This window comes from Zerene cesonia, chromosome 6, assembly GCF_012273895.1.
Source record: "Zerene cesonia ecotype Mississippi chromosome 6, Zerene_cesonia_1.1, whole genome shotgun sequence".
Taxonomy (NCBI): Eukaryota; Metazoa; Arthropoda; class Insecta; order Lepidoptera; family Pieridae; genus Zerene; species Zerene cesonia.
The window spans coordinates 5,410,216-5,430,001 of NC_052107.1; the positions used below are offsets into that span (position 1 = coordinate 5,410,216).

A 19,786-nucleotide genomic window follows, 5' to 3' on the forward strand; every position below is an offset into this window, starting at 1 on the left:
ATCATTAAATAGTAAACAGTATTGATCAGGGATGTTCTAAGACATTTTTTAGATAGCATGAAACGGCCCCTGTGAGACGTTTAAAAAGACAGGAAATTAGATTATTCGAGGCAAGAACGTGAGCTGACTTTTTCTTTTTGTGGCAAAGACGCGAACTTATATCTTGCTTGATGAATGTTATGTAGAAGTGATAAACATTCTTTATTTTTTCAGAAGAGATAAACAACGAGAATCCGGATCTTAAAAGTGAACATATCGAATATCACAGGCTTGGTTAGTATAATCCTGAGGATATGAGTTCAATCCACAGTGTAAATTAGAAAAGTATGTCTTAAGCCTGACTTCACTCGCAATGTACTCAATCTTGTGTCTCTTTAAAGATCGTTTTTCATTAATTAGAAAGAGAAAGTTGTTCGAGTATGAAATTTGTTCGAATCCGAATATTTAATTTCATTTCAAGTGTCCATTAAAATTTTTAAATTTCCTTGGAGCTGGCTCTTGTGAAATATCAATAGAGTTATTATATAGAGATGAAACTATAACTTTTATTACGAATATTAAATTTTATATAGACGGAAACCGTAAAATTAAACTTTTGTAGGAACGTGGAAGCGTAAAGTTAAGAGAGAAGTGAATACAAACTAACACACAGTTACAGTGTCTTATTTGATAATCACCTTCGTTAAAGACTACATTAAGATTCAGAAATATAGTACACCTACACCTATATATATGCGCAATGCTATAGTTTACATGGAAAAATAACAACAAACGTAAAGTATTTATAAACATAAACCAAATTATGTAATTAATTTATAGATACAGTACAAACGAACGGGGAACTAGTCTCTCGCGTGGAACAGCACGCTTCAGCTGATGCAGTGGACAATGAGAAGCCCCGGGTCCACGCAGAGACACAACTCGATGTGCCGTCTAAGGGCGTACACCAGACCGTGGTGCAGGACGGATTCCATGTTAGCGTTATTGAAGGAACACCGTCCACGTCTGCACCTAGCGATGAACAAACCACTAAGGTAAGATTCTACAAATTGTTTTACGAACTGTGTCGAACTTTGCTGACGATAGCACTATTAGGTAGAATAATAAATAATGAAGAGGATGAATAAGTGGAATTAATGACTACCTTATAGCATTTAGTTTAAATAATTATTGAGTAGCCCGTGCTTTCCTCAATAATAATATATTGTAATACTAGCTGCACCCGGCAAACGCTGTTCTGCCTTACTCTTATCGTTTAGTGGTATGAAAAATAGATGTTAGCCGATTCTCAGACCTACCCAATATGCTTACCAAATTTCAGAGGAATCGGTCAAGCCGTTTCGGAGGAGTATAGAGACTAACATTGTGACACGAGAATTTTATATATAAGACGAGAATTTTATATATAAGAAGATTAGTAGGAAGGTCTTATTTAAATATGTTGTATTATGTTAATCCAATTAAAGCTGTATTCTGAGTATGCTGATATTTGTATGTGTTCATTAGGTGCAAACGTTGTTTGTTTAGTCAATTAACAGAATTTCGTATGCTGACGGTACGCAGTATATTGTATCTATGCGGTACGTTTGGTTTAGGTCAAAGCATGCATATATATTTTAATGTCTTACTTGAGTATGGGATGAATTGTTGAAAATATTTTAAGAAAAATATTAATAGCATAAAAAGAATATTCACACGAGTACAAGTATTCTTATTATTTGAAATAGAACTTCCAATTTCCCAATCAATTATTGTATTGCACCACCACCTTACTTTTTATCCTCTATTCCAGTTTATCTGGGAGAGGTCGCTTATAGCGATTAGACCACTCTCTGTACATTTTAGTTACCTTTTATCTCTTGTAATTGTAGATTTTGTGGTATACAATAAAGTACTTTTGTACTAGACGCTGTAGTTACCCAAAGACCCAAACAATCAGTACATCTAACACCTGCTTCCCATGGCCCAGGCATTTAATTGTCATATTTTCGTGGACTGCGTAGGGCTGTATTTTTGCTGTGCTGCCATGAGCAAGCTTCGTCCTCTGTCCCAAGTAAGCCTTGCAAAAGACCGGATATCATCCTTTTGGTGGTAATTTTGTATTATGAAGGGAGACATAATAACTAACATATATTAAAATTAATGTTTAAAATGTAGATAGAACATAACTTTCCTGATATAACTTTCTTAACACAGTTAAGATGCAGCCTTTAATCTACGAAGGAAAATTACTTTGTACCTAGTTATGTTTGCATAGCTGTCAGCAACTGTAACTACGCAATTTCTCAAACATGTCAATAACATATATACGCGCATATGTACTTACTGTATAGATTCTCTGTGGAAATTATAATTACACCCTTATCCTATCTATCTACGTCGCAATCTATAATAGACATAATTGTACGTGAGGCTGTGGAGCCATCGGGTACAGGGTTTTATTCTTGCATATTTCATTTGTTATTATTGCGGAAAACATTTAATGAAGAAACATTTATTCAAAGAATAAAGAAAGAAAGAAAATACTTTAATTGCCTCACATTACTTTCTTCGCATTATTAATCGAACTGGGTATAAAAAGGGACACAGTAAAAAATACATGCCACAATTAAACCTGCCACTTAGTGTAACATCACTGATTTTCAGTGGATGTTTCATGTTATGACTTATTGATAGTCATATTCATACTTAAAACTTTTTACACATATCTAGAACATATAATAAATAACATACCTTTTTTTGAGGATAAATTTGAAGTTGTACCTAAATGGCGCTTCTGAATGTCTAGAAGATAAAATTTAAATTTATAGCAGTGTCAGGTCGTTGAAACATTTTGAAGCGTTATATCCTAAACTCCATTTGACCCCACATACCAGAATATACTAAAAAAGGTCCAAAAATAATTTAGTGAACAGTTCTATGCATTCTATTTTCTATTCTTGAATACTTCTCATTTATCTTTAGTATTTCATAATAATAATAATAATAATAAGCCCGCAGGGCACCTTGTGGCGAGGTGACGGGGAGTAGCGCCCCCGCGGTCCTTAGTTCTCTCGGGGGAGGTCCCTGTCCTCACCTCCGGACTGTCTCGGTGGCAGTTCGGAGTGAACAATGACGAGTTTCAGGATCCCCCACCTCTGGCTTGCCTTAATTGGCCGTCCAGAGTGGAGATGCAAGAGCTATATGCTCGGGGGTGGAAGTGTCTAATGGCGTAATAGCGGGGAAACCCAATCCGGGCCTGCGGGCCCGCGATGGTGAAACCGGTGCCGCACCTCTCTACACCCCTAGCCAGTCAGCTGGTGTTGCTCCCTTGTTGCCATTTTAGGTAACTTTTTTGAGAGCCCATCGACCGAACTGGCAAGTCACCGTCTGCCACTATTTTTCAATTTTCGAAGTTGAAAAGGCAGACGCCCATAGTTACCCATAGACCCAACCTACCAATCCATCTAACACCCCCTTTCCATAGCCCAGTTTTTTCCATGCCATTTTTTTGCAATAGTCCTACATCGGCCGCGGATTGCCCAGGGCTGTATCTCTATAGTGCAGTCATGGGCAGGCTGCGGCTGGTGTCCCACAACACATTAAATACTCTAAAGGGCCTCTGCGTGTTGGATCTGTGTCCCCACGTAAGCCTTCCAAAAGACCGGGTGCTTTCCTTCTGGAGGTACCCGAGTATTATGGAGAGGTACACATAATAATAATAATAATACACTTTATTTAGCACCAATTTAAAATAAAAATAATGTATAAAAAGGAAAAACAAATACGTACGTATTGCATGACTTTATATATAAATAAAAATAATCATAAATAAAAATAAACAAACAACAACAATACATAATTTTACTTTAACAAATAACACACGAACTTGTATTTGTTGAAATCCATTATACTCATTATATTATTGATGAAACTAATTTTCTATAACTCAAAAAAGATTAATATCAAACAATACTCCTCCCGTGTCGCGGGAGAATACGTTTAAAACGTAGTTCGCAATGTCCAAGTATCGATCAGACGCTGAAAAACTTCCCAATATTACACTGGCACGTGTAAGTTAAACGTTTTTGTGTTGCTCCGAATATTTTTCATTTGTAACCCTATAGCGTATTTCTATTTCGGTTACGTAGACGGCGGTTGAGGTTCGTTTGTATTCTCTAAGAACGAGCCTTGTGTGATATTTTTGAACAAAATGAAACGCATGTCACTTTCAAAAGCAATAAGGTTAATTGAACATGTTACGTGTAATTCATTTGTTGCTTTATAGTTTATGAAACAGTTATAATAATTGTTCGTTTGTTTGAATATACTTTTGTATGGCTTTTACGTATGCGTATTTTCGATTATTCAAACGTGGGTGATTCTTGTTAAGGTTAGCTCATGTTTATTAAGGAATTATTATGCACGGTAATAAGAAAAGGGAATGAGTTGATAGGCAATAAATATTTTTTATAAATTTAGCCGTATAACGTGTATTTTTTATGCATATTTAACGTTTGGCTTAATCGTACGTAATCTACACAAACCTGCACTATGAAACCATAATTTGCATCATTTCCATAGAGAAGTTATCACTTTAAAATGCTAAAATAAATATATTTGGATTTAATTTTTGTTGTATTTAATAGAAAAAAAAAAACCATAACAGCGCTCAGTCGCACAGTCGCGTGTTATCACAAAATGTTATTCGCAAGGAAGATAAAATATGTGCTTCTAAAACCAGATTTAAATTAATCTAGTCATGGCCTACAAATACAGCGTGTTACTAGTGTACAATTGACACGCAATAATTAAACAATTACAATGATTGATTGTCATGTTTTAATGTTTTCTCGTATAATATAATATTTTTAAATATTTTTTGTAATTTTTCATGTTCTTGGTAATATTTTGAGCATGAAATATGCATAAAAATAAATGATATAGCATTTTATATCATTTTATTGCAAATTAAACATGGTGTATCACAATAGGTATTCCACGGAGCGGCTCGTCTTATTCAACCAGGCTCTGCAACTCAACAATCCAATTCTCAGAACGGTCACACGGCTGTACGACGAGCTTTCAACGCTGACATCAACAAGGAAATGAAAAATAACGTGAGTGTAATAGGACATTTCTTAATAGGGGGTCAGAAGAGTCTCTTGGGTGGAGAGAGTGTACTGTTCATATTTGAAAACGCTCCAAGGTTGTCAACATATACATATATGTCAACATATCATGTAAACCTGCTTGTTAAAAAAATATAGAAAAAATTGAAAATTATACATTGCTTGCAATGCACAGGTACCATATCGCTGATAAGCGAGCGATACTGTATTAAAATGTGTTCATTGTGATTCAACCGCGAGTGCCGAGTGTAGTTGAGAAACATATTAGAAGGCAAACGGCGACAGACCTTCTAATACAATTCAGCAACTAAGTATTTACTTTATAACTTCTTTGATCTATGGTCTAGACTCTAGAACATAGGTATGTAATATTCCATATATTATCAAATTGATACTCAGTTTAATCATATTTAAAATATTGAAACACACAGTCTACTGAAGTAATTACTGTACGTAACGTGCAGTTATTATAGTCCTTTTTATAAGTTTACGTCTTATTGATATGATAAAAGGATCTGAGAGTAAAAAATGTATTCTGCATAAAACCAATAATCGAGAATGTATATTCTAACAATAGATTCAAGCTATTTTTCCAAGTACACAATGAGGTCGTTAAGTTATTTTACGAGAGACAGACGTAAGCACTAAGGGGCTCATAAAACCTGTACCCACGTTACAACTTGATGCGTGTTATTCAGAACAGTGCACAGCTTTATGTTAGCTTTTGAGAAAATAAATGCTGTAAATCTATAATTTTTAAGGAACATTTTTTATAAATTGAAATTTCTGTTAACAAAAATACGTGGCTACTAAAACTGAAATTTTAAAAAGGTTTAGAATCGTCACGCGCTATACACGTGCCTTTACACGTGCGGCTTCGTTTGTGCACAGTTTAAACATTATCTATAAAAAACGTCGACCTATCTATCTGTCCATCTCTCGTCGATCTGTACCTTATGATTTATAATAATGATTAGGTTCAGATTATGTTTTAAGTCTCGGCAGGGGAGATAAAAGAGCTGATTGATTTTCTTAATGGTGCCTAAAATATTAAAGAAAATCGATCAATGGAATAAAGGCGAAACGCACCCGAGCATTACTCAGAATGGAAGCAATCCGACATTCATTTACATTTTTTAGTCATAAAATGATTGATTTTCTCGTCACTGTTTGAAATAGATGGATCACTATGCTTCATACTCTGGGGTTCAATATTCGCCACTCGATATGGCGGAGTACGTGTTCTGGACTGGCGACGAGCATGGCGTTACGAATGCTATCGAAGAGTTCCTTCAGGAAGGCTTAGTAAGTATTTTGAATGTATTATTCTAATCATTACAGAGTCTAAGTTATTTGTTCTTAGTCCTGACATGGTCCTTAGTGATACTAAATGCGATTCTTCTATACACTTATATTAATAGAACTACGCTATACGTTAAAAATTTATTTGTAATTTATATTACAATCAGTGACCTATAATGTACCCATAATATTTGTTTTGTTACGTCGACAGTATGAATCTACTTAAGTTTGACAAACCACCATTTTACGTTATATTTGATGTGTTTTTATATAACTTTACAATACCTAGTTATCAAATGAGTACTTAGCAAAAGCATAATGTGTAAATTGCGCAAATATAATATTCTAAGAATGATCTTACCAGAAATCAAACATATCGACATAAGAATTTACGAGCATTTCTATTTCAGATGAACAAAGAAGAAGCGATCGCATTTCTACAAGAAATAAAGTTCAATATCGACTACCTCCGCGCTCATTACGCACAGAATATCAATGCGGCTGAACAAAGTGCGCAGCAAGAAAAGCTGAGGAATGCCCTTCTGGAACAGAATGCTAAGGTAAGTTCTAGAAAAATTATAACATATCATCTCTTAAATGTTAATGATAAACATTTATTATCAACTTTTAACAAAATACAATACCCATAAATAGACTTAAATAACTATAATATTATCATATTTATGGAGTTAAAAGTAGAATATTTATTGTATCATTTTGTACAATGAAAACACGAAGTTTGAGGCCTTGGTTATAAAGCAGTATGATATGTTGTTTAACAACAGCAGATATTCATAATTTTCCTGGAATTCTTAAAAAATAATTTAATTGTGCTTGCGTTAAGGGAGACTTGATGCTACTACGGAATTCATATAAGGCCTCTAATTCACCGTACGTACCGTAAAAAATAGCCTACCAGTTGTGACAGTAAGACCTAATTGCTCGTTTAATCAACTGTCACTTTACAGTATAAACCATAAATTCACAGTCGCTTATTAAAAGGTCGACAAGAAATGTCCGAGCGACGATGTAGTACATTCAAAGAATATACACCTTTTCTGTAACATTACTGTCAGTAATGTTACATAATAATGTTATGTAATAAATAATGGCTAGAGACTGCTTCAGACAATTTTTGAGCGTGATTCTGAGTCTTATTATACGTTAACGATAAAATCGTTATATCATTTGTCTCATGGGAAGATATCAAACATAAATCTTTACAACATGATCTATTAAAAGGATGATGAAATAGTAAATTATTGTTCTTTGTCGATTAATTTCGTATATTTGATGCCAATCAATAAATAATTTGTAAGTATTTATTAATATCGAATATATTGAGTGGTAAAGTTTTCAATGCCTCCCTCAAGATAAAGCTATATTCGCTTCTGAATCTACATTTCTATTAATGTATTAATTTCGCCGCTTCAACCGCCAGGCTCCATTCAAACAAAATTATTTAATTACCTATTGCAATTGAATTTCAAATTTAGGCTTAAGTTAATCGGGAGTAGTTGGTGGGATTCTCTGATAAAAACATTTTCTTAAGTGAGACATAAAATAAGTAACTTGTCTATGGCCTTGAAGTTATCATAAAACCTCTAATAGTTCTTCGTTCACATCGTTTCATATCATCATCATCATCATCATCATCAGCCCATATATGTTCCCACTGCTGGAACACAGGCCTCCTATGGGGGTTTAGGCCATAATCCACCACGCTGGCCAAGTGCGGGTTGGCAGATGTCACATGTCGTCGAACTTTTGATTCTTGGACATGCCGGTTTCCTCACGATGTTTTCCTTCACCGTTTTAAGCAGTGGTGATGTAATCCACATGTGCAGATAAATTGAAAAATCAATTTATTTCCTGCACGCTCGCCCCGGTCTCGAACCTCGACTTATATAGACTTATATAGATTTTGAAGTCCGAGGTCCTCACCACTGCTATTTTATTATAATTTCAACGTACGTTACTTGTATTGCTTCAAGATGTTTTTATATAAAAGAAAGCAGTAACACCTTTACTTGTCCGATTAACATTTTTGTGTCTAACCAGGGTAACAATCGTATTACTTTATAATCCAGTCACCGTTTCTTATACCAAACATGTTTTGAAATAAACATATTTTGTACAAGAGAAGTTTTAAAGGGATTGTTATACTGTAACGCAGTATATTTTATGATAATTCCTAGGCATTAGTCATGTTTTAGTGATACATACATCTCTTGCTTACATAAAAACACCGATGAATAACAAAACTTTTCATGAAACCCTAACGATAAAGGGAAAGGGAACAAATAAACTCAAGTTACGAGTAAAGGTTACGTATAGGTATAAATGGATGTCGTAGATCACGTAGCATCTGCTACGGCTGCTACGATATTTCGTAGACATAATTACTGCTTGAAAACATATTTTTTTTAAATTAAATAGTAACGGATTATACTATTTATTAAACCACTGGTACATGCGGATGAAGTATAAGACTCTAGTTTGTACATAAGTACATATATAAATCAGTCAAGAACATTTTGTTACCCAATCAGACCACTTTACACAATATTTTGAAGTCTAAATACAATATATTATCATACATTATTTTCAGTTTTAAAAATCTTATTAAATAGATATTTCTTTGGAATTGAGGTAATAAATAAATTAAATCGTAAATTGAAATATCTAAAGCAGCATCAATTAATAAACGAGTCAAAATTTTAATTAATATTATGTCCGTTCAGATTAAATAGTTTCAAAACAATAGGTCCTCATCTTATTTGGTAATTAGGTACTGTAATCTTAATTGAAAATCAGAATGATTGTAAACGGTCTAATCAACGTGTTGTCGGTGACAGCGACGTAGCTTTATTTTACCATTTATCTATCACTTTAACGTTATATTACAGTTTGACTAAATCCATACAATAACTCATTAAAAACTAGACAATATTATATATTATAAGAGCGCAGGAAAACGGGGGAAAAGTTGTAAGTACGTGAGTCAGCCATGCATTATTCAAGATGACACGAGATTTAACATTTTGTACAGAGAAGTAGGTCAGCAAAACCTTATTAGTACTGCGGCCGGAACGTATATAACACAATGGGATATGTGGTTGCTCTGTACAAACTATAAAGCAGAGATTGATCATAAAACTGAATCACGAGGCACAATAAACTTTATTCTTGTCGGTATAGGATTCGATATAGCGTAACACGTTGATTTAAACTGTCGTTTACGTAGTGTCAATTGTATGATATCACGTCTGTTAAAAGTTGTAAGCTGAGTTGTATACAAATAAAACCACAAGCTTATTTACTTTATGATGGAAATAGGGGCAAAAGTACCGTCGACTAAACTCTTTCGAATTCCAAAATGTTTTTAATAATTTAAAGTAATACTGGAATAATTTCGTCATTTCATAATGCACATATTTAATTGGTTGTATAAATAACTCACGTTTTTGTTGGCTCTTGGGCCGTAAATTAGAACTTCCTTCGAGCAAGGAAAAACAATAAGAAATAAAAACTTCTATTCGACTTTTTCCCGTGGTTATAATTGTACCCATTTATAACCGTTGAGACGGAACTCGAATGGATAAAAGATCCTTCTATTGCTCTTTATAATGATTTTAATTATTTCTAACCTCACATATTGCGCAAAATAAACGAACAATAAATTGCATATTGACAGAATATTATTGCTTGCCGTTAATTAATTTTACAACATTGTGACATAAATTATTATGACTTTTATTATATAGTTATTTGATTTTACATTTAACAAGCGGTCCGACGTATTACATATTAACCTAGCGGTTGAACAATTTTTGAAATCAGTGAAGTAGTTCCTAAAATTAGCGCGTTCAACCAAACAAAGTCTTAAACTTTGTTCTATGTATGAATAACTCATGTGTATTTTAATATAAGTACTTCATATAAGTACTTATGAAAGTGATTGAAATTAGATCATCAATATATAATATGATACCTTATATAATACGTTAAGTCTATTATTGGTTGTTTAAACATAGTGCACTGTATAGAATTTTCATTCATTAGTTCACATGAACGTGGTATAGATATATAAATGGAAGAGTGACCCATTCATTGACCTGAAGTAATGTGGAAACTGTACTTTATGCCATTAACTTCTATCCTTTTTAAAGTGTGTTATGTTATTGGAGTTGACATTAAGCTAAAAAAAATATCGATGGAAAATGTTCCTAAAACTATTTTAAATTCTGAGTAAGTTAAACACAGTTATGTAAAAAATAATAGGCAATACGTAATACAGGCGTAGGTGGTATATATTGATAGGGAGGCTACAAACAGCATAGTTAGTTAGCGTTAAGTAGTGCATTAGATCATCTGATTGTCTGATTATCATTTACGGATAACATAGATTCGTCATGTAACAGGAATATTTCAACTTCATATGACTCTGAATAAACCATACTACTATACTATACTACTCATAATATAAAATATAAAACATGTGGAGTTACTGATTAAGAGAAAAGAACCTGTGCAATTAAATTGACTAAATTTTGAATAAAATATACGATGTAGTTAAAGAAACAGGACCGAAGTTCTTATAAAAATAAATGTGAACAATTCTGAACATTTTGGAATTGTTAATTATTATTATACTAGTAGTTCTCGGTGCTTAATTAAATTATTTTTGGTTTGAGAACTTTTGTGCAAGCTGAATTCTCAAGTATTTCAACTTATTTATTTATTAGTACCCGTACACCACCCACAAACAAACTCGCAAAACTATATATACTATGTAACTAAACGTTAAGGAAGTCCGTTTCTCACTCAGCTCTGTTGTTCAACAAACACCAACGAAATTAATGTTGCGACCCGTTCATGTTTGTGTCCAACATTTTAATGTTTGCAGATGTAATTCAAATGAGAAACTAGAAAGTTCTGGGCGCTTTGCAATTCTACGATCTGGGTTTATCTTTGAACCCATCTCTATAAAGTTACGAGTATGTGTATGTAACTCAAATTTATGTGACACAATTTTTTTTTAATTATAGTATGAATTGAATGAATTTCATTTCATTAGAAATGCTTGGAAAAGAAGCAGTTGTTCGCATATTCGTTGAATTAAATAAGGGCTTAGGCATTAATGAGATGGGTGCAATCATCATCATCAGCCCATATATGTTCCCACTGCTGGGACACAGGCCTCCTATGAGGGTTCAGGCCATAATCCACTACGCTGGCCAAGTGCGGGTTGGCAGATGTCACATGTCGTCGAACTTTTAATTCTTGGACATGCCGGTTTCCTCACGATGTTTTCCTTCACCGTTTAAGCAGTGGTGATGTTATCCACATGCGCAGATAAATTGAAAAATCAATTTATTTCCTGCACGCTTGTCAGGTCTCGAACCCCGACTTATCGATTTTGAAGTTCGAGGTTCTCACCACTGAGCCACCACTGCTCTGATGGGTGCAATGCGAAAACGCAACTACGCGCGTGAATGCGTAAAAAACCCGCACTGTTATGCATATTTGCATTACCGCAAGTACGCGCCTAGGTGCGTTGACACCACAGATAACATACACGTTGATAGGCAACATGCAGCGTGATGCGTGGCCGTGTAGCCTTAACACAGCATTCGTACGATTTTTATATGTACGCAGCCACTGTCAGGGGTCAATGTGGTGTCCACAGAAAATCAGTGGAGTCTAAGTTCCTTCAATAGGCTTAGACTCTCCTACACTGAGTGGATCACATTTTTATACTAAGTTAATTTAGCTATTAGAATAATGATAAATATTTACTTTTACATGGTATTTTGTTTTATATAATCGTAGCCACATTTTGCAAAAAACAACCATATTCAAATACAACTGGGGAGCATGTATAGATAGCATAATTCAAGCAACCGTTTGTATTAAAATTTCATTTACCTAATATTGTTGCTAAACTAGAATTTCTTAGCTCATATAATTAATCTGCTCATTAGATTACTACAATCTATTTTTATTTAGTTCTATTTATAAGATCTGAATAAAACAACATCTTGATTTACTAAGCGAGTAATTGGTATTTCGTTGAACGAAGGAAACAAGCAATATTATTTCATGACCCAAGAAAATTTACGTGGCTCTGCATTAATATCCCGCTAACGAACTAAAATATTTGTTTTGTGTACTTAATTAGGATTAGTATAACAGTATTTCTCAATACACATATAGGTTCTTTACATTTGAGGTGTTATGCTCGGGCCCTTATTTACGATGCCATATGTTTTTTCGTTAAGTCGATTTATTGAACCCTTACTACGTCCGATATCTGTGTATGAAGATTCGTTCGCAGCTCTTAAAACTGCAACATATTTCTTTTTTTAATGAATTAATAAAAAATCAATTTGAAGGAGTGTCATTTTATAAAACGAATATTTCTGTATTTCAGTGATATTGAAGTACTTTTAGAAGTAAGTCGCATTAACAATTAAGATAATTAAACAATTCCAGGAGCTGCAATATCGGCCGATGCTGCAATCATTTCCTTTCGGCGGCAGCCCTGACATAATTCGCTCTATCTCCGGCAAGACGTGGGAAATGAGTAACAACCTCGGCGTGGTGCCAGCCCTGCCAGTATCCACCGACCTGCGACCGGAGATTGCGAAGCGCGCTTACGACCCTATGATGCAGACTAATGTTATTAGTTAGTAATTACAGTTGTATTATAAACAATGGGTAGATTTTTTACATAAATCTTAATGTATTAAAAGCAAAAGCGTATTTAAAAAAGGACAACCGCTCTAACTAGTTTAATTAATAAACGAGCATATATATTAAGATATTAAACGAAACATGGAATATTTAAACATTTTATTTGTACACAGGCACGTCTGACTACGACCGCGATGGCTCGATTGTCAGCGAAGAAGAGTATGAGGAAATGATGGAAAAATTGAGAGCCGCTGACACACTCTACACTGAGTATTCACTGGAGGAGATTATATATCAACTGGCTAAGGTCTGTATATATCCAATTGTGGGGAAAGAGGGCCATGGTTTAACGGTTATGTATGTCTCTAAGTATTAATTGTGTGTCTCCTTCATCATATAATTTAGCAATTAGGATAGGTTTTAGTATTTTCCATTTCTGTTCTGATATACTTTTTTTTTCAAAACCCAAAGCTGTTTGAGTTCAACGTTTTATTTTCACGTAATATACATTGTAAAATGGTATTGTTGTATGGATCATCCTTACATCAATTGATTGATATCGTCGTTACTGTTTGATGTCTGGTTTTATGCTTTACATGATATAAAAGAGGGAAAATAAATAGCAACTTGCAGGTAATTATCTAAAACAAATTGGCTAAGCCAAATTAAACCTGAAAAAAATTCTTGGGCGAATAATAAACTTACAAGTCTATTATTGAACTTTCTTATGATTGCAGTTAATTCCGTGTCGTGTTTAACAAACCCAAGAAACTTAAGCTATTTGATCCTAAACGTCACGCCTGTTCCATTCTTATTCCAGATGTAATATTATATTATACACTAATGATTCAGTTTTATTTGAGTAAGAAAAACTCTCTTTGAAATTTATGAAACTCGAGAAAACTTTCTATACTGCCCTGGAGCGTAACGGAAAAGCATATTTTATTCATAGACCTTCGTGCGATTTTAATGGGAAATGCGAGTTGGAGTCACGTTACGTTGTCGTCACCTCGATAATATTATACAGCTATCATTATTACGCTCATGTATAACCGTGGTTCTATGTGGTTCTTATGCCAAATAATAAGAGGCATTTAAATAAGCGTTTGTAGAATATATTTTATGATAAGGTACAATATATTTTATGTGTATTCTTGCAATCTAATATATTTAACGTAAACTCATACATTGATTTATAGCACTAACAATGAAAAATAAATTACAGTACTTTACATTTTTTATTCGAACCGCAAGGGACTGGAACATGCTTCCTGAGTCTGTGTTCCCTGACGGATATAATAAAAAAAAAAAACTCATGAAATCTTAGGGCTATTTTTGGTTAAAATACTTAGTGTTTGTACTTACTTAACATGAATGTGCACCAAAATAGCGCACATTCTAGGAAACGATGCAGCTTGTACAAATGTTACTATTACAAGTTAAACAATATTTATGTTTTATCATCCAAATGCTGTATAATTTATTTTATAAATCGAGTATCTACATGTGTGTTTAAACTATGTTAATGTGTCCCTTAAAGGTCGGCAACACACCCGCAACTCTCCAGGTTGCGTGGACGCCCATGAGCGGCGTTAATCACCGCTTACCGGTGACACGCCTACTCGTTTGCCCGCTATTATATAAAAAACTAACACTCAAAAGTTCATGCAGTTAACTAGACCTCTTTCGCTTTTTAATTGTACATAAGAGATTAATGATATCAAAACAAAACCAATGTTTATTTTGCCGGTTCGTTACTCAACCATAGGCATAATTTATCTTTCAAACTTTTATGTAAAAATCTGCATAAGTAAAGTATGGTACTTATATCTCCACACTACAGCCTATGAATAAAATGATGGATTTACCTACATGTTTTTAAATATATTTATAAGCTCAATTAATATTTATTTTATTTTTGTATAAAAAAATATTTACTATCACAGATGATGTTCTCACAATCGCTGTCCCGCGACCCCGCCTCCGCGCGCACCTCGATGCAGCGCTTCATGACATTCCTCGAGCTGGAGGCCGAGAGGGGACAACTTTCTAGAAACATCGAGAAGAAAGTGCTGGGTACGTACAGCTATAGACAATTGCAGAAACATAACATAAAATAAAGTTGTTTGTTTGCATAAATTTTATGTTATAAATATGTCCACGTCTCCTACAGATGTCAATTTTTATTTTACCTCTTCTAGTATTGTGTTGCAGTCAAGTTTCATTCATTCTTCTTAATGGATATTTTATTTTAATGCATAAAAGCATTTTCGTAATAATGCGAGTGTATGGGTACATTCCAGACATTATGGTCGCCGCTTTGACGGACACTCTGGGAGACCACCCTGAACTTTTGCAGCAAAGGGAGGCGTTTGGAAGCAACTCTGCTAATCGGTGCGTAGTTAACTGTCCTTTATTATTCAGTAAAAACGCTGCTTTACTTACATTATTAACAATCTCGTCGATTTAATTTGGTAGTCTATTTATCCGAGTAATTTCTTAATGAGAGTATTTGTTTAGGTTATCTAATAACAAATATTCAGGATTTTATGACATTGTCAAACACAACATGTTAATAAGACGCAACGCTCATCTATCTACCAATCGTCAAACGGAGCGACAACGCTCTGACGCGTGCTATGTACAGTTTCTGACACAGCCATTAACGTAACGTACATATTTGCTTTGGTTTATGTTATGTATCGTTTCAAAAAATGTTAATTTCACCAGGATTATGAAACAATTTCTGGATGCCAGCGCGTCGGAGCCCGGCATGAACCGCGCTATCCTGTCCGCCTACAAACACGACCTACTGAAGCGACCACCGCTACAGAAACTCGCTTTCGAACAAAATTAATTATATCCAAACGTAACGTTTTCATTTACGAATTATGTTTATTGAAGACGTGTTTTTACCGAATTTTATTAACAAAACACCCAAAGAATAGTGATGTCTTTTTTTACAATTTTGAAGCTCAATCTGACCAATTTCGGCGATTTAAAAAAATATGTTTTAATTACAATAGAAATAAAAATAATTAAGCATTCGATCTCTTTGCTTATTTAAGAGAACTAAAATAAAATAAATAAAACCGTAAAAACTACACCAACTACATTTAAATTATCTTTGCTTTTTAATTTTAATACAAGAGTCTAGAGCCAAATATTTATCTTAGTTCTACAGAGGGCATTTAATTGCTATTAGCAATTAACTAGTAGGTATAAAATATACAATTTTTTATCTATTGTAGCCAAATAACTAGGTTTAACTTGAGTAAGTACCTTTTAAAAAGTACCTTTGAAAATAAAAAAAAAATCGCTTTTCGTTTCTGTTAGTTAATAGATTCTCTAATAGTTGATTAGTGTTTCCTCGGCTTGCGAAATATACAATTAATATCATTAGAAATAGTACAATCAATAATTAGTCATTTCATATGCCTTTAAAATATCACAAATGAGAAGTAACGTTTATGTAATCGATAAATAATATTTTAATATACAATGAACAATTTATATACATATTTACATATTTCAAACTACTACTTCCACTAAGCACATTGAAGAATAAAAATACATATTTTGCTTAAGTGCGCGCTTATTTTGGTGCGTATACTTAAAGATTTATTATGTCTAAGGGCATAGACATACTTGTGTATCCAATACTTCAAGAATTAAACTATAAAGTTTATAAACTATTTAACATAATATTGTCTGTTAACTATAAGCTGACCTAGTTCAACTATGGTAGTAACTATCTCGCTTTGTTCTTAGCAAGTGAAGCAATTCCTGTGGCCGCAAATTGTTGTATAAGTCATGTGTTTATTCCATATAGTTCAGCCTATAGTTGTAGGTCTAGTAAGATCCAACTTGCCTATAAACTCGCTAATGATGTCGTTAACTGATGTTATCTAAGAAACAAACGAAACATAAAATTAATTCGATCACATAAAATAAAAATTAACATATCCACAGACCATAAAGAACAATCTACGTATATTTTTGAATATATCCTCATTATACCTATAGTAGATACTAATATTATCCTTGAATGTCAGAATATACCATTATTTACACATTCCTTAGCTATAACATTGTGTCATTATTGGAATAAAAGACATATTATTAAGACTTGAATAGTGTACGGAAATTGGAATATTAATGAGACGCTGCATTAATGATCTGCAAAATTTAATATATTTGTAATATTCTTTGAAATATATTATGAATTTAATAAAAAAGTTAATGTCAGACGTGTTTTATTTAAAGTCATCCTCATATATGTATATGTATTAATATTTTACCTTCATATTTATATTTTATGCTCTAACATTAATTAATCTTATCAGGTAATATGTGTGAATTTGACTCTCATAATTTATAAAGATTTTAAAAACTACAAGTTATTTACAAATTTTTAGTTTTATAGCATTGAAATACTTTATGAGACATTATGAAAAAATAGAAAAAAAAAATTATCACGATCAAAATTTGATTCGATTGCTGGGGCGGAATACGGGTGGTCTTGAGGGTAACCGCTGCTGCGGTATAGCAAAAAGACGCGGGTTCGAATCCCACTTCACGATCAAATTTTTTCTATTCTTTCAAAAATTTCTCAAATACAGTATCTATTAAAAAATATAAAAATGGTACATCTATAATAGGAAAACAAAAATTAGAGTATACTAATAAATTTTTATTAATTTATTTGATACAGCATTTATTCAAATATACTTATCTATAGTATCATATTAACTCTAAAAATAATATTTTTCTTGAGAATTTTTATGATATATACAATGTATCAACTGCAAATCCTCCCTTTTCTTCAATATATTACGAACTTCTCACATAGGCAAAATATTATTATGATATTGTATATTCTGAATGTCTATGAATGTAAACTACCCCACGATTCTTTTCGAAAGTTGAATTATTACAAACTGTAAGAGCGCGTGAAAACATTTGTGTTTAAAATACAAGGTTTAAAAGTGATTTAATGTTACTTGTCCGAAAATCATATCATATTGCTTACTGAGTATCCATCAGATTTTTAAGATGTCTTCCCCTGCATCAACAACTTTTTAATTTCTTCCACATTTCTTCCCTTAGTTTCTGGGAGAAGTAGAGAAAATACAAGGCCTATAAAATTCATAAAACCAAAGAGAATGAACGTAAATGGAAGCCCAATTTTGTCGACTAAATGTCCATACGCCAGCAATTGTGTGGAGACAACCACCCATGAGTAAGCGATTAAACAGCCAACCACTTTTGCTCGAATCTGTAACAGATACTTTTTTGGCAATCTGACTTTATAAATCTCAATTTCCTACAAAACTATTGCATCTTGTTATATTTTATTTAATCTAGAGAACGGACAGAACGAAGGCCGTTTCATTTTCCTCATCCTTCCGAATCCATTCCGTCTTTCCAGTCGTCAATCCTTTCCTTATCGCTGACCACTTTAAAGCGGGCAACGCATTCTCAGAGGCACGACCTTTGCGATTGTTCATGGGCGGTGGTCATTGCTTACAATCAGGCGAACCACTAGCTTAGTTGCCTGCTATGACATAAAAAAGGAAAAAAAAGTAGAGTAAAATAGTATAATATATTACCTGAAAGCTGAACATCTCAGTGGCAATAATGCACGGTAATGGTCTAATCCCGCCTGAATACATTATAACAACAACAATCATTAACAGAAATGGCAGGAATTTGGGAATGCAATGGCCGCAAAGATGAATTTTTAGACCAATGCCCAAAATTACAAAAGCTATCATCGTTATGGTGAAGGCTGTAGCTAATAGATTCTGAAAGATGTTCATTGAATTTATAACTCGAAAGTGTTAATTACTAATAGTAATTAAGTTCTGATAGTTTGACAACGCACGACAAGTACTCGTGAAAATATTCTAAAAGAATTTTACGAAGTTGTCCCATGAGTTATTAACGCTAATGTTGTACAACGTCAGTATTCCCAGAACAATATGACAAGAAAAAAAGTAGCATAAGTAGCAAATTATATAAAAGTCGCCCAAGGATTCGTGAATATATTATATATGATAAGTGCCTACATATCATACATCTATCTGTTCTTACCCGTCTGCCCCACTTTTCAGCAATACATATAAAACAAAGAGATGCAACAATCATACAGGAGGGAAAGCTGATAGTTTGGTAATCAGCACGTATGATATTAAAATGTCCTTCCTTTAATATAGATTCAGCGAATACTAATATTGTGAATGCTCCGTTCCAAGCGTGTATCGTAAATACAACAAGATTTATTAAAAACCCCCGACGCCATGCTCTATCACGCACTGAAAAATACTTTTAGGTTATCTGCTAGGCTGCTGGAAAAAAAAGCCTAGGGGATACAATTATTTATAAATATTAAAATTAACTTATTAAGAAATTACCCAAGTATTTACGTATATCCGACCTATTGAATATTTTGTTTATTAATCATTAAAATTAAATTTAAAATACCCCCAGACCCATCTTGTTATGTCGTCCATCTTGAATTTGAAATTTGACAAAGTGTATAGTATTTTATTTGTTAAAGACTCTTATTAGATATCCATATCGAGGGAGTTGTGAAATAAGAAAGTTAGTCTGCTTCCCTCATCAATGAGAAAACATCCCATATTCAAATGGCAAAGTAGATTTTCATCATC

The 19,786-nt window shown here is 33.4% G+C and overlaps 1 protein-coding gene across 2 annotated transcripts in view; it reads left to right on the plus strand.

Moving 5' to 3' along the window:
* LOC119840542 overlaps positions 1-17,308 on the plus strand; it is a 45,878-nt gene extending 28,570 nt beyond the window's left edge. The window contains exons 5-14 of one of the 2 annotated variants that reach the window (XM_038367220.1): positions 217-273; positions 820-1,034; positions 4,974-5,099; positions 6,291-6,416; positions 6,824-6,973; positions 12,912-13,104; positions 13,286-13,419; positions 15,059-15,188; positions 15,416-15,506; positions 15,843-17,308. In XM_038367220.1, the coding sequence (XP_038223148.1) occupies positions 217-273; positions 820-1,034; positions 4,974-5,099; positions 6,291-6,416; positions 6,824-6,973; positions 12,912-13,104; positions 13,286-13,419; positions 15,059-15,188; positions 15,416-15,506; positions 15,843-15,969 (1,349 nt within the window). In that variant the 3' untranslated portion in view covers positions 15,970-17,308. Of the gene's footprint in view, positions 1-213; positions 274-819; positions 1,035-4,973; positions 5,100-6,290; positions 6,417-6,823; positions 6,974-12,911; positions 13,105-13,285; positions 13,420-15,058; positions 15,189-15,415; positions 15,507-15,842 lie in introns of both variants that reach the window. The other variant, XM_038367219.1, reaches the window with a different exon arrangement.
* The last annotated feature ends 2,478 nt before the right edge of the window (positions 17,309-19,786 follow it).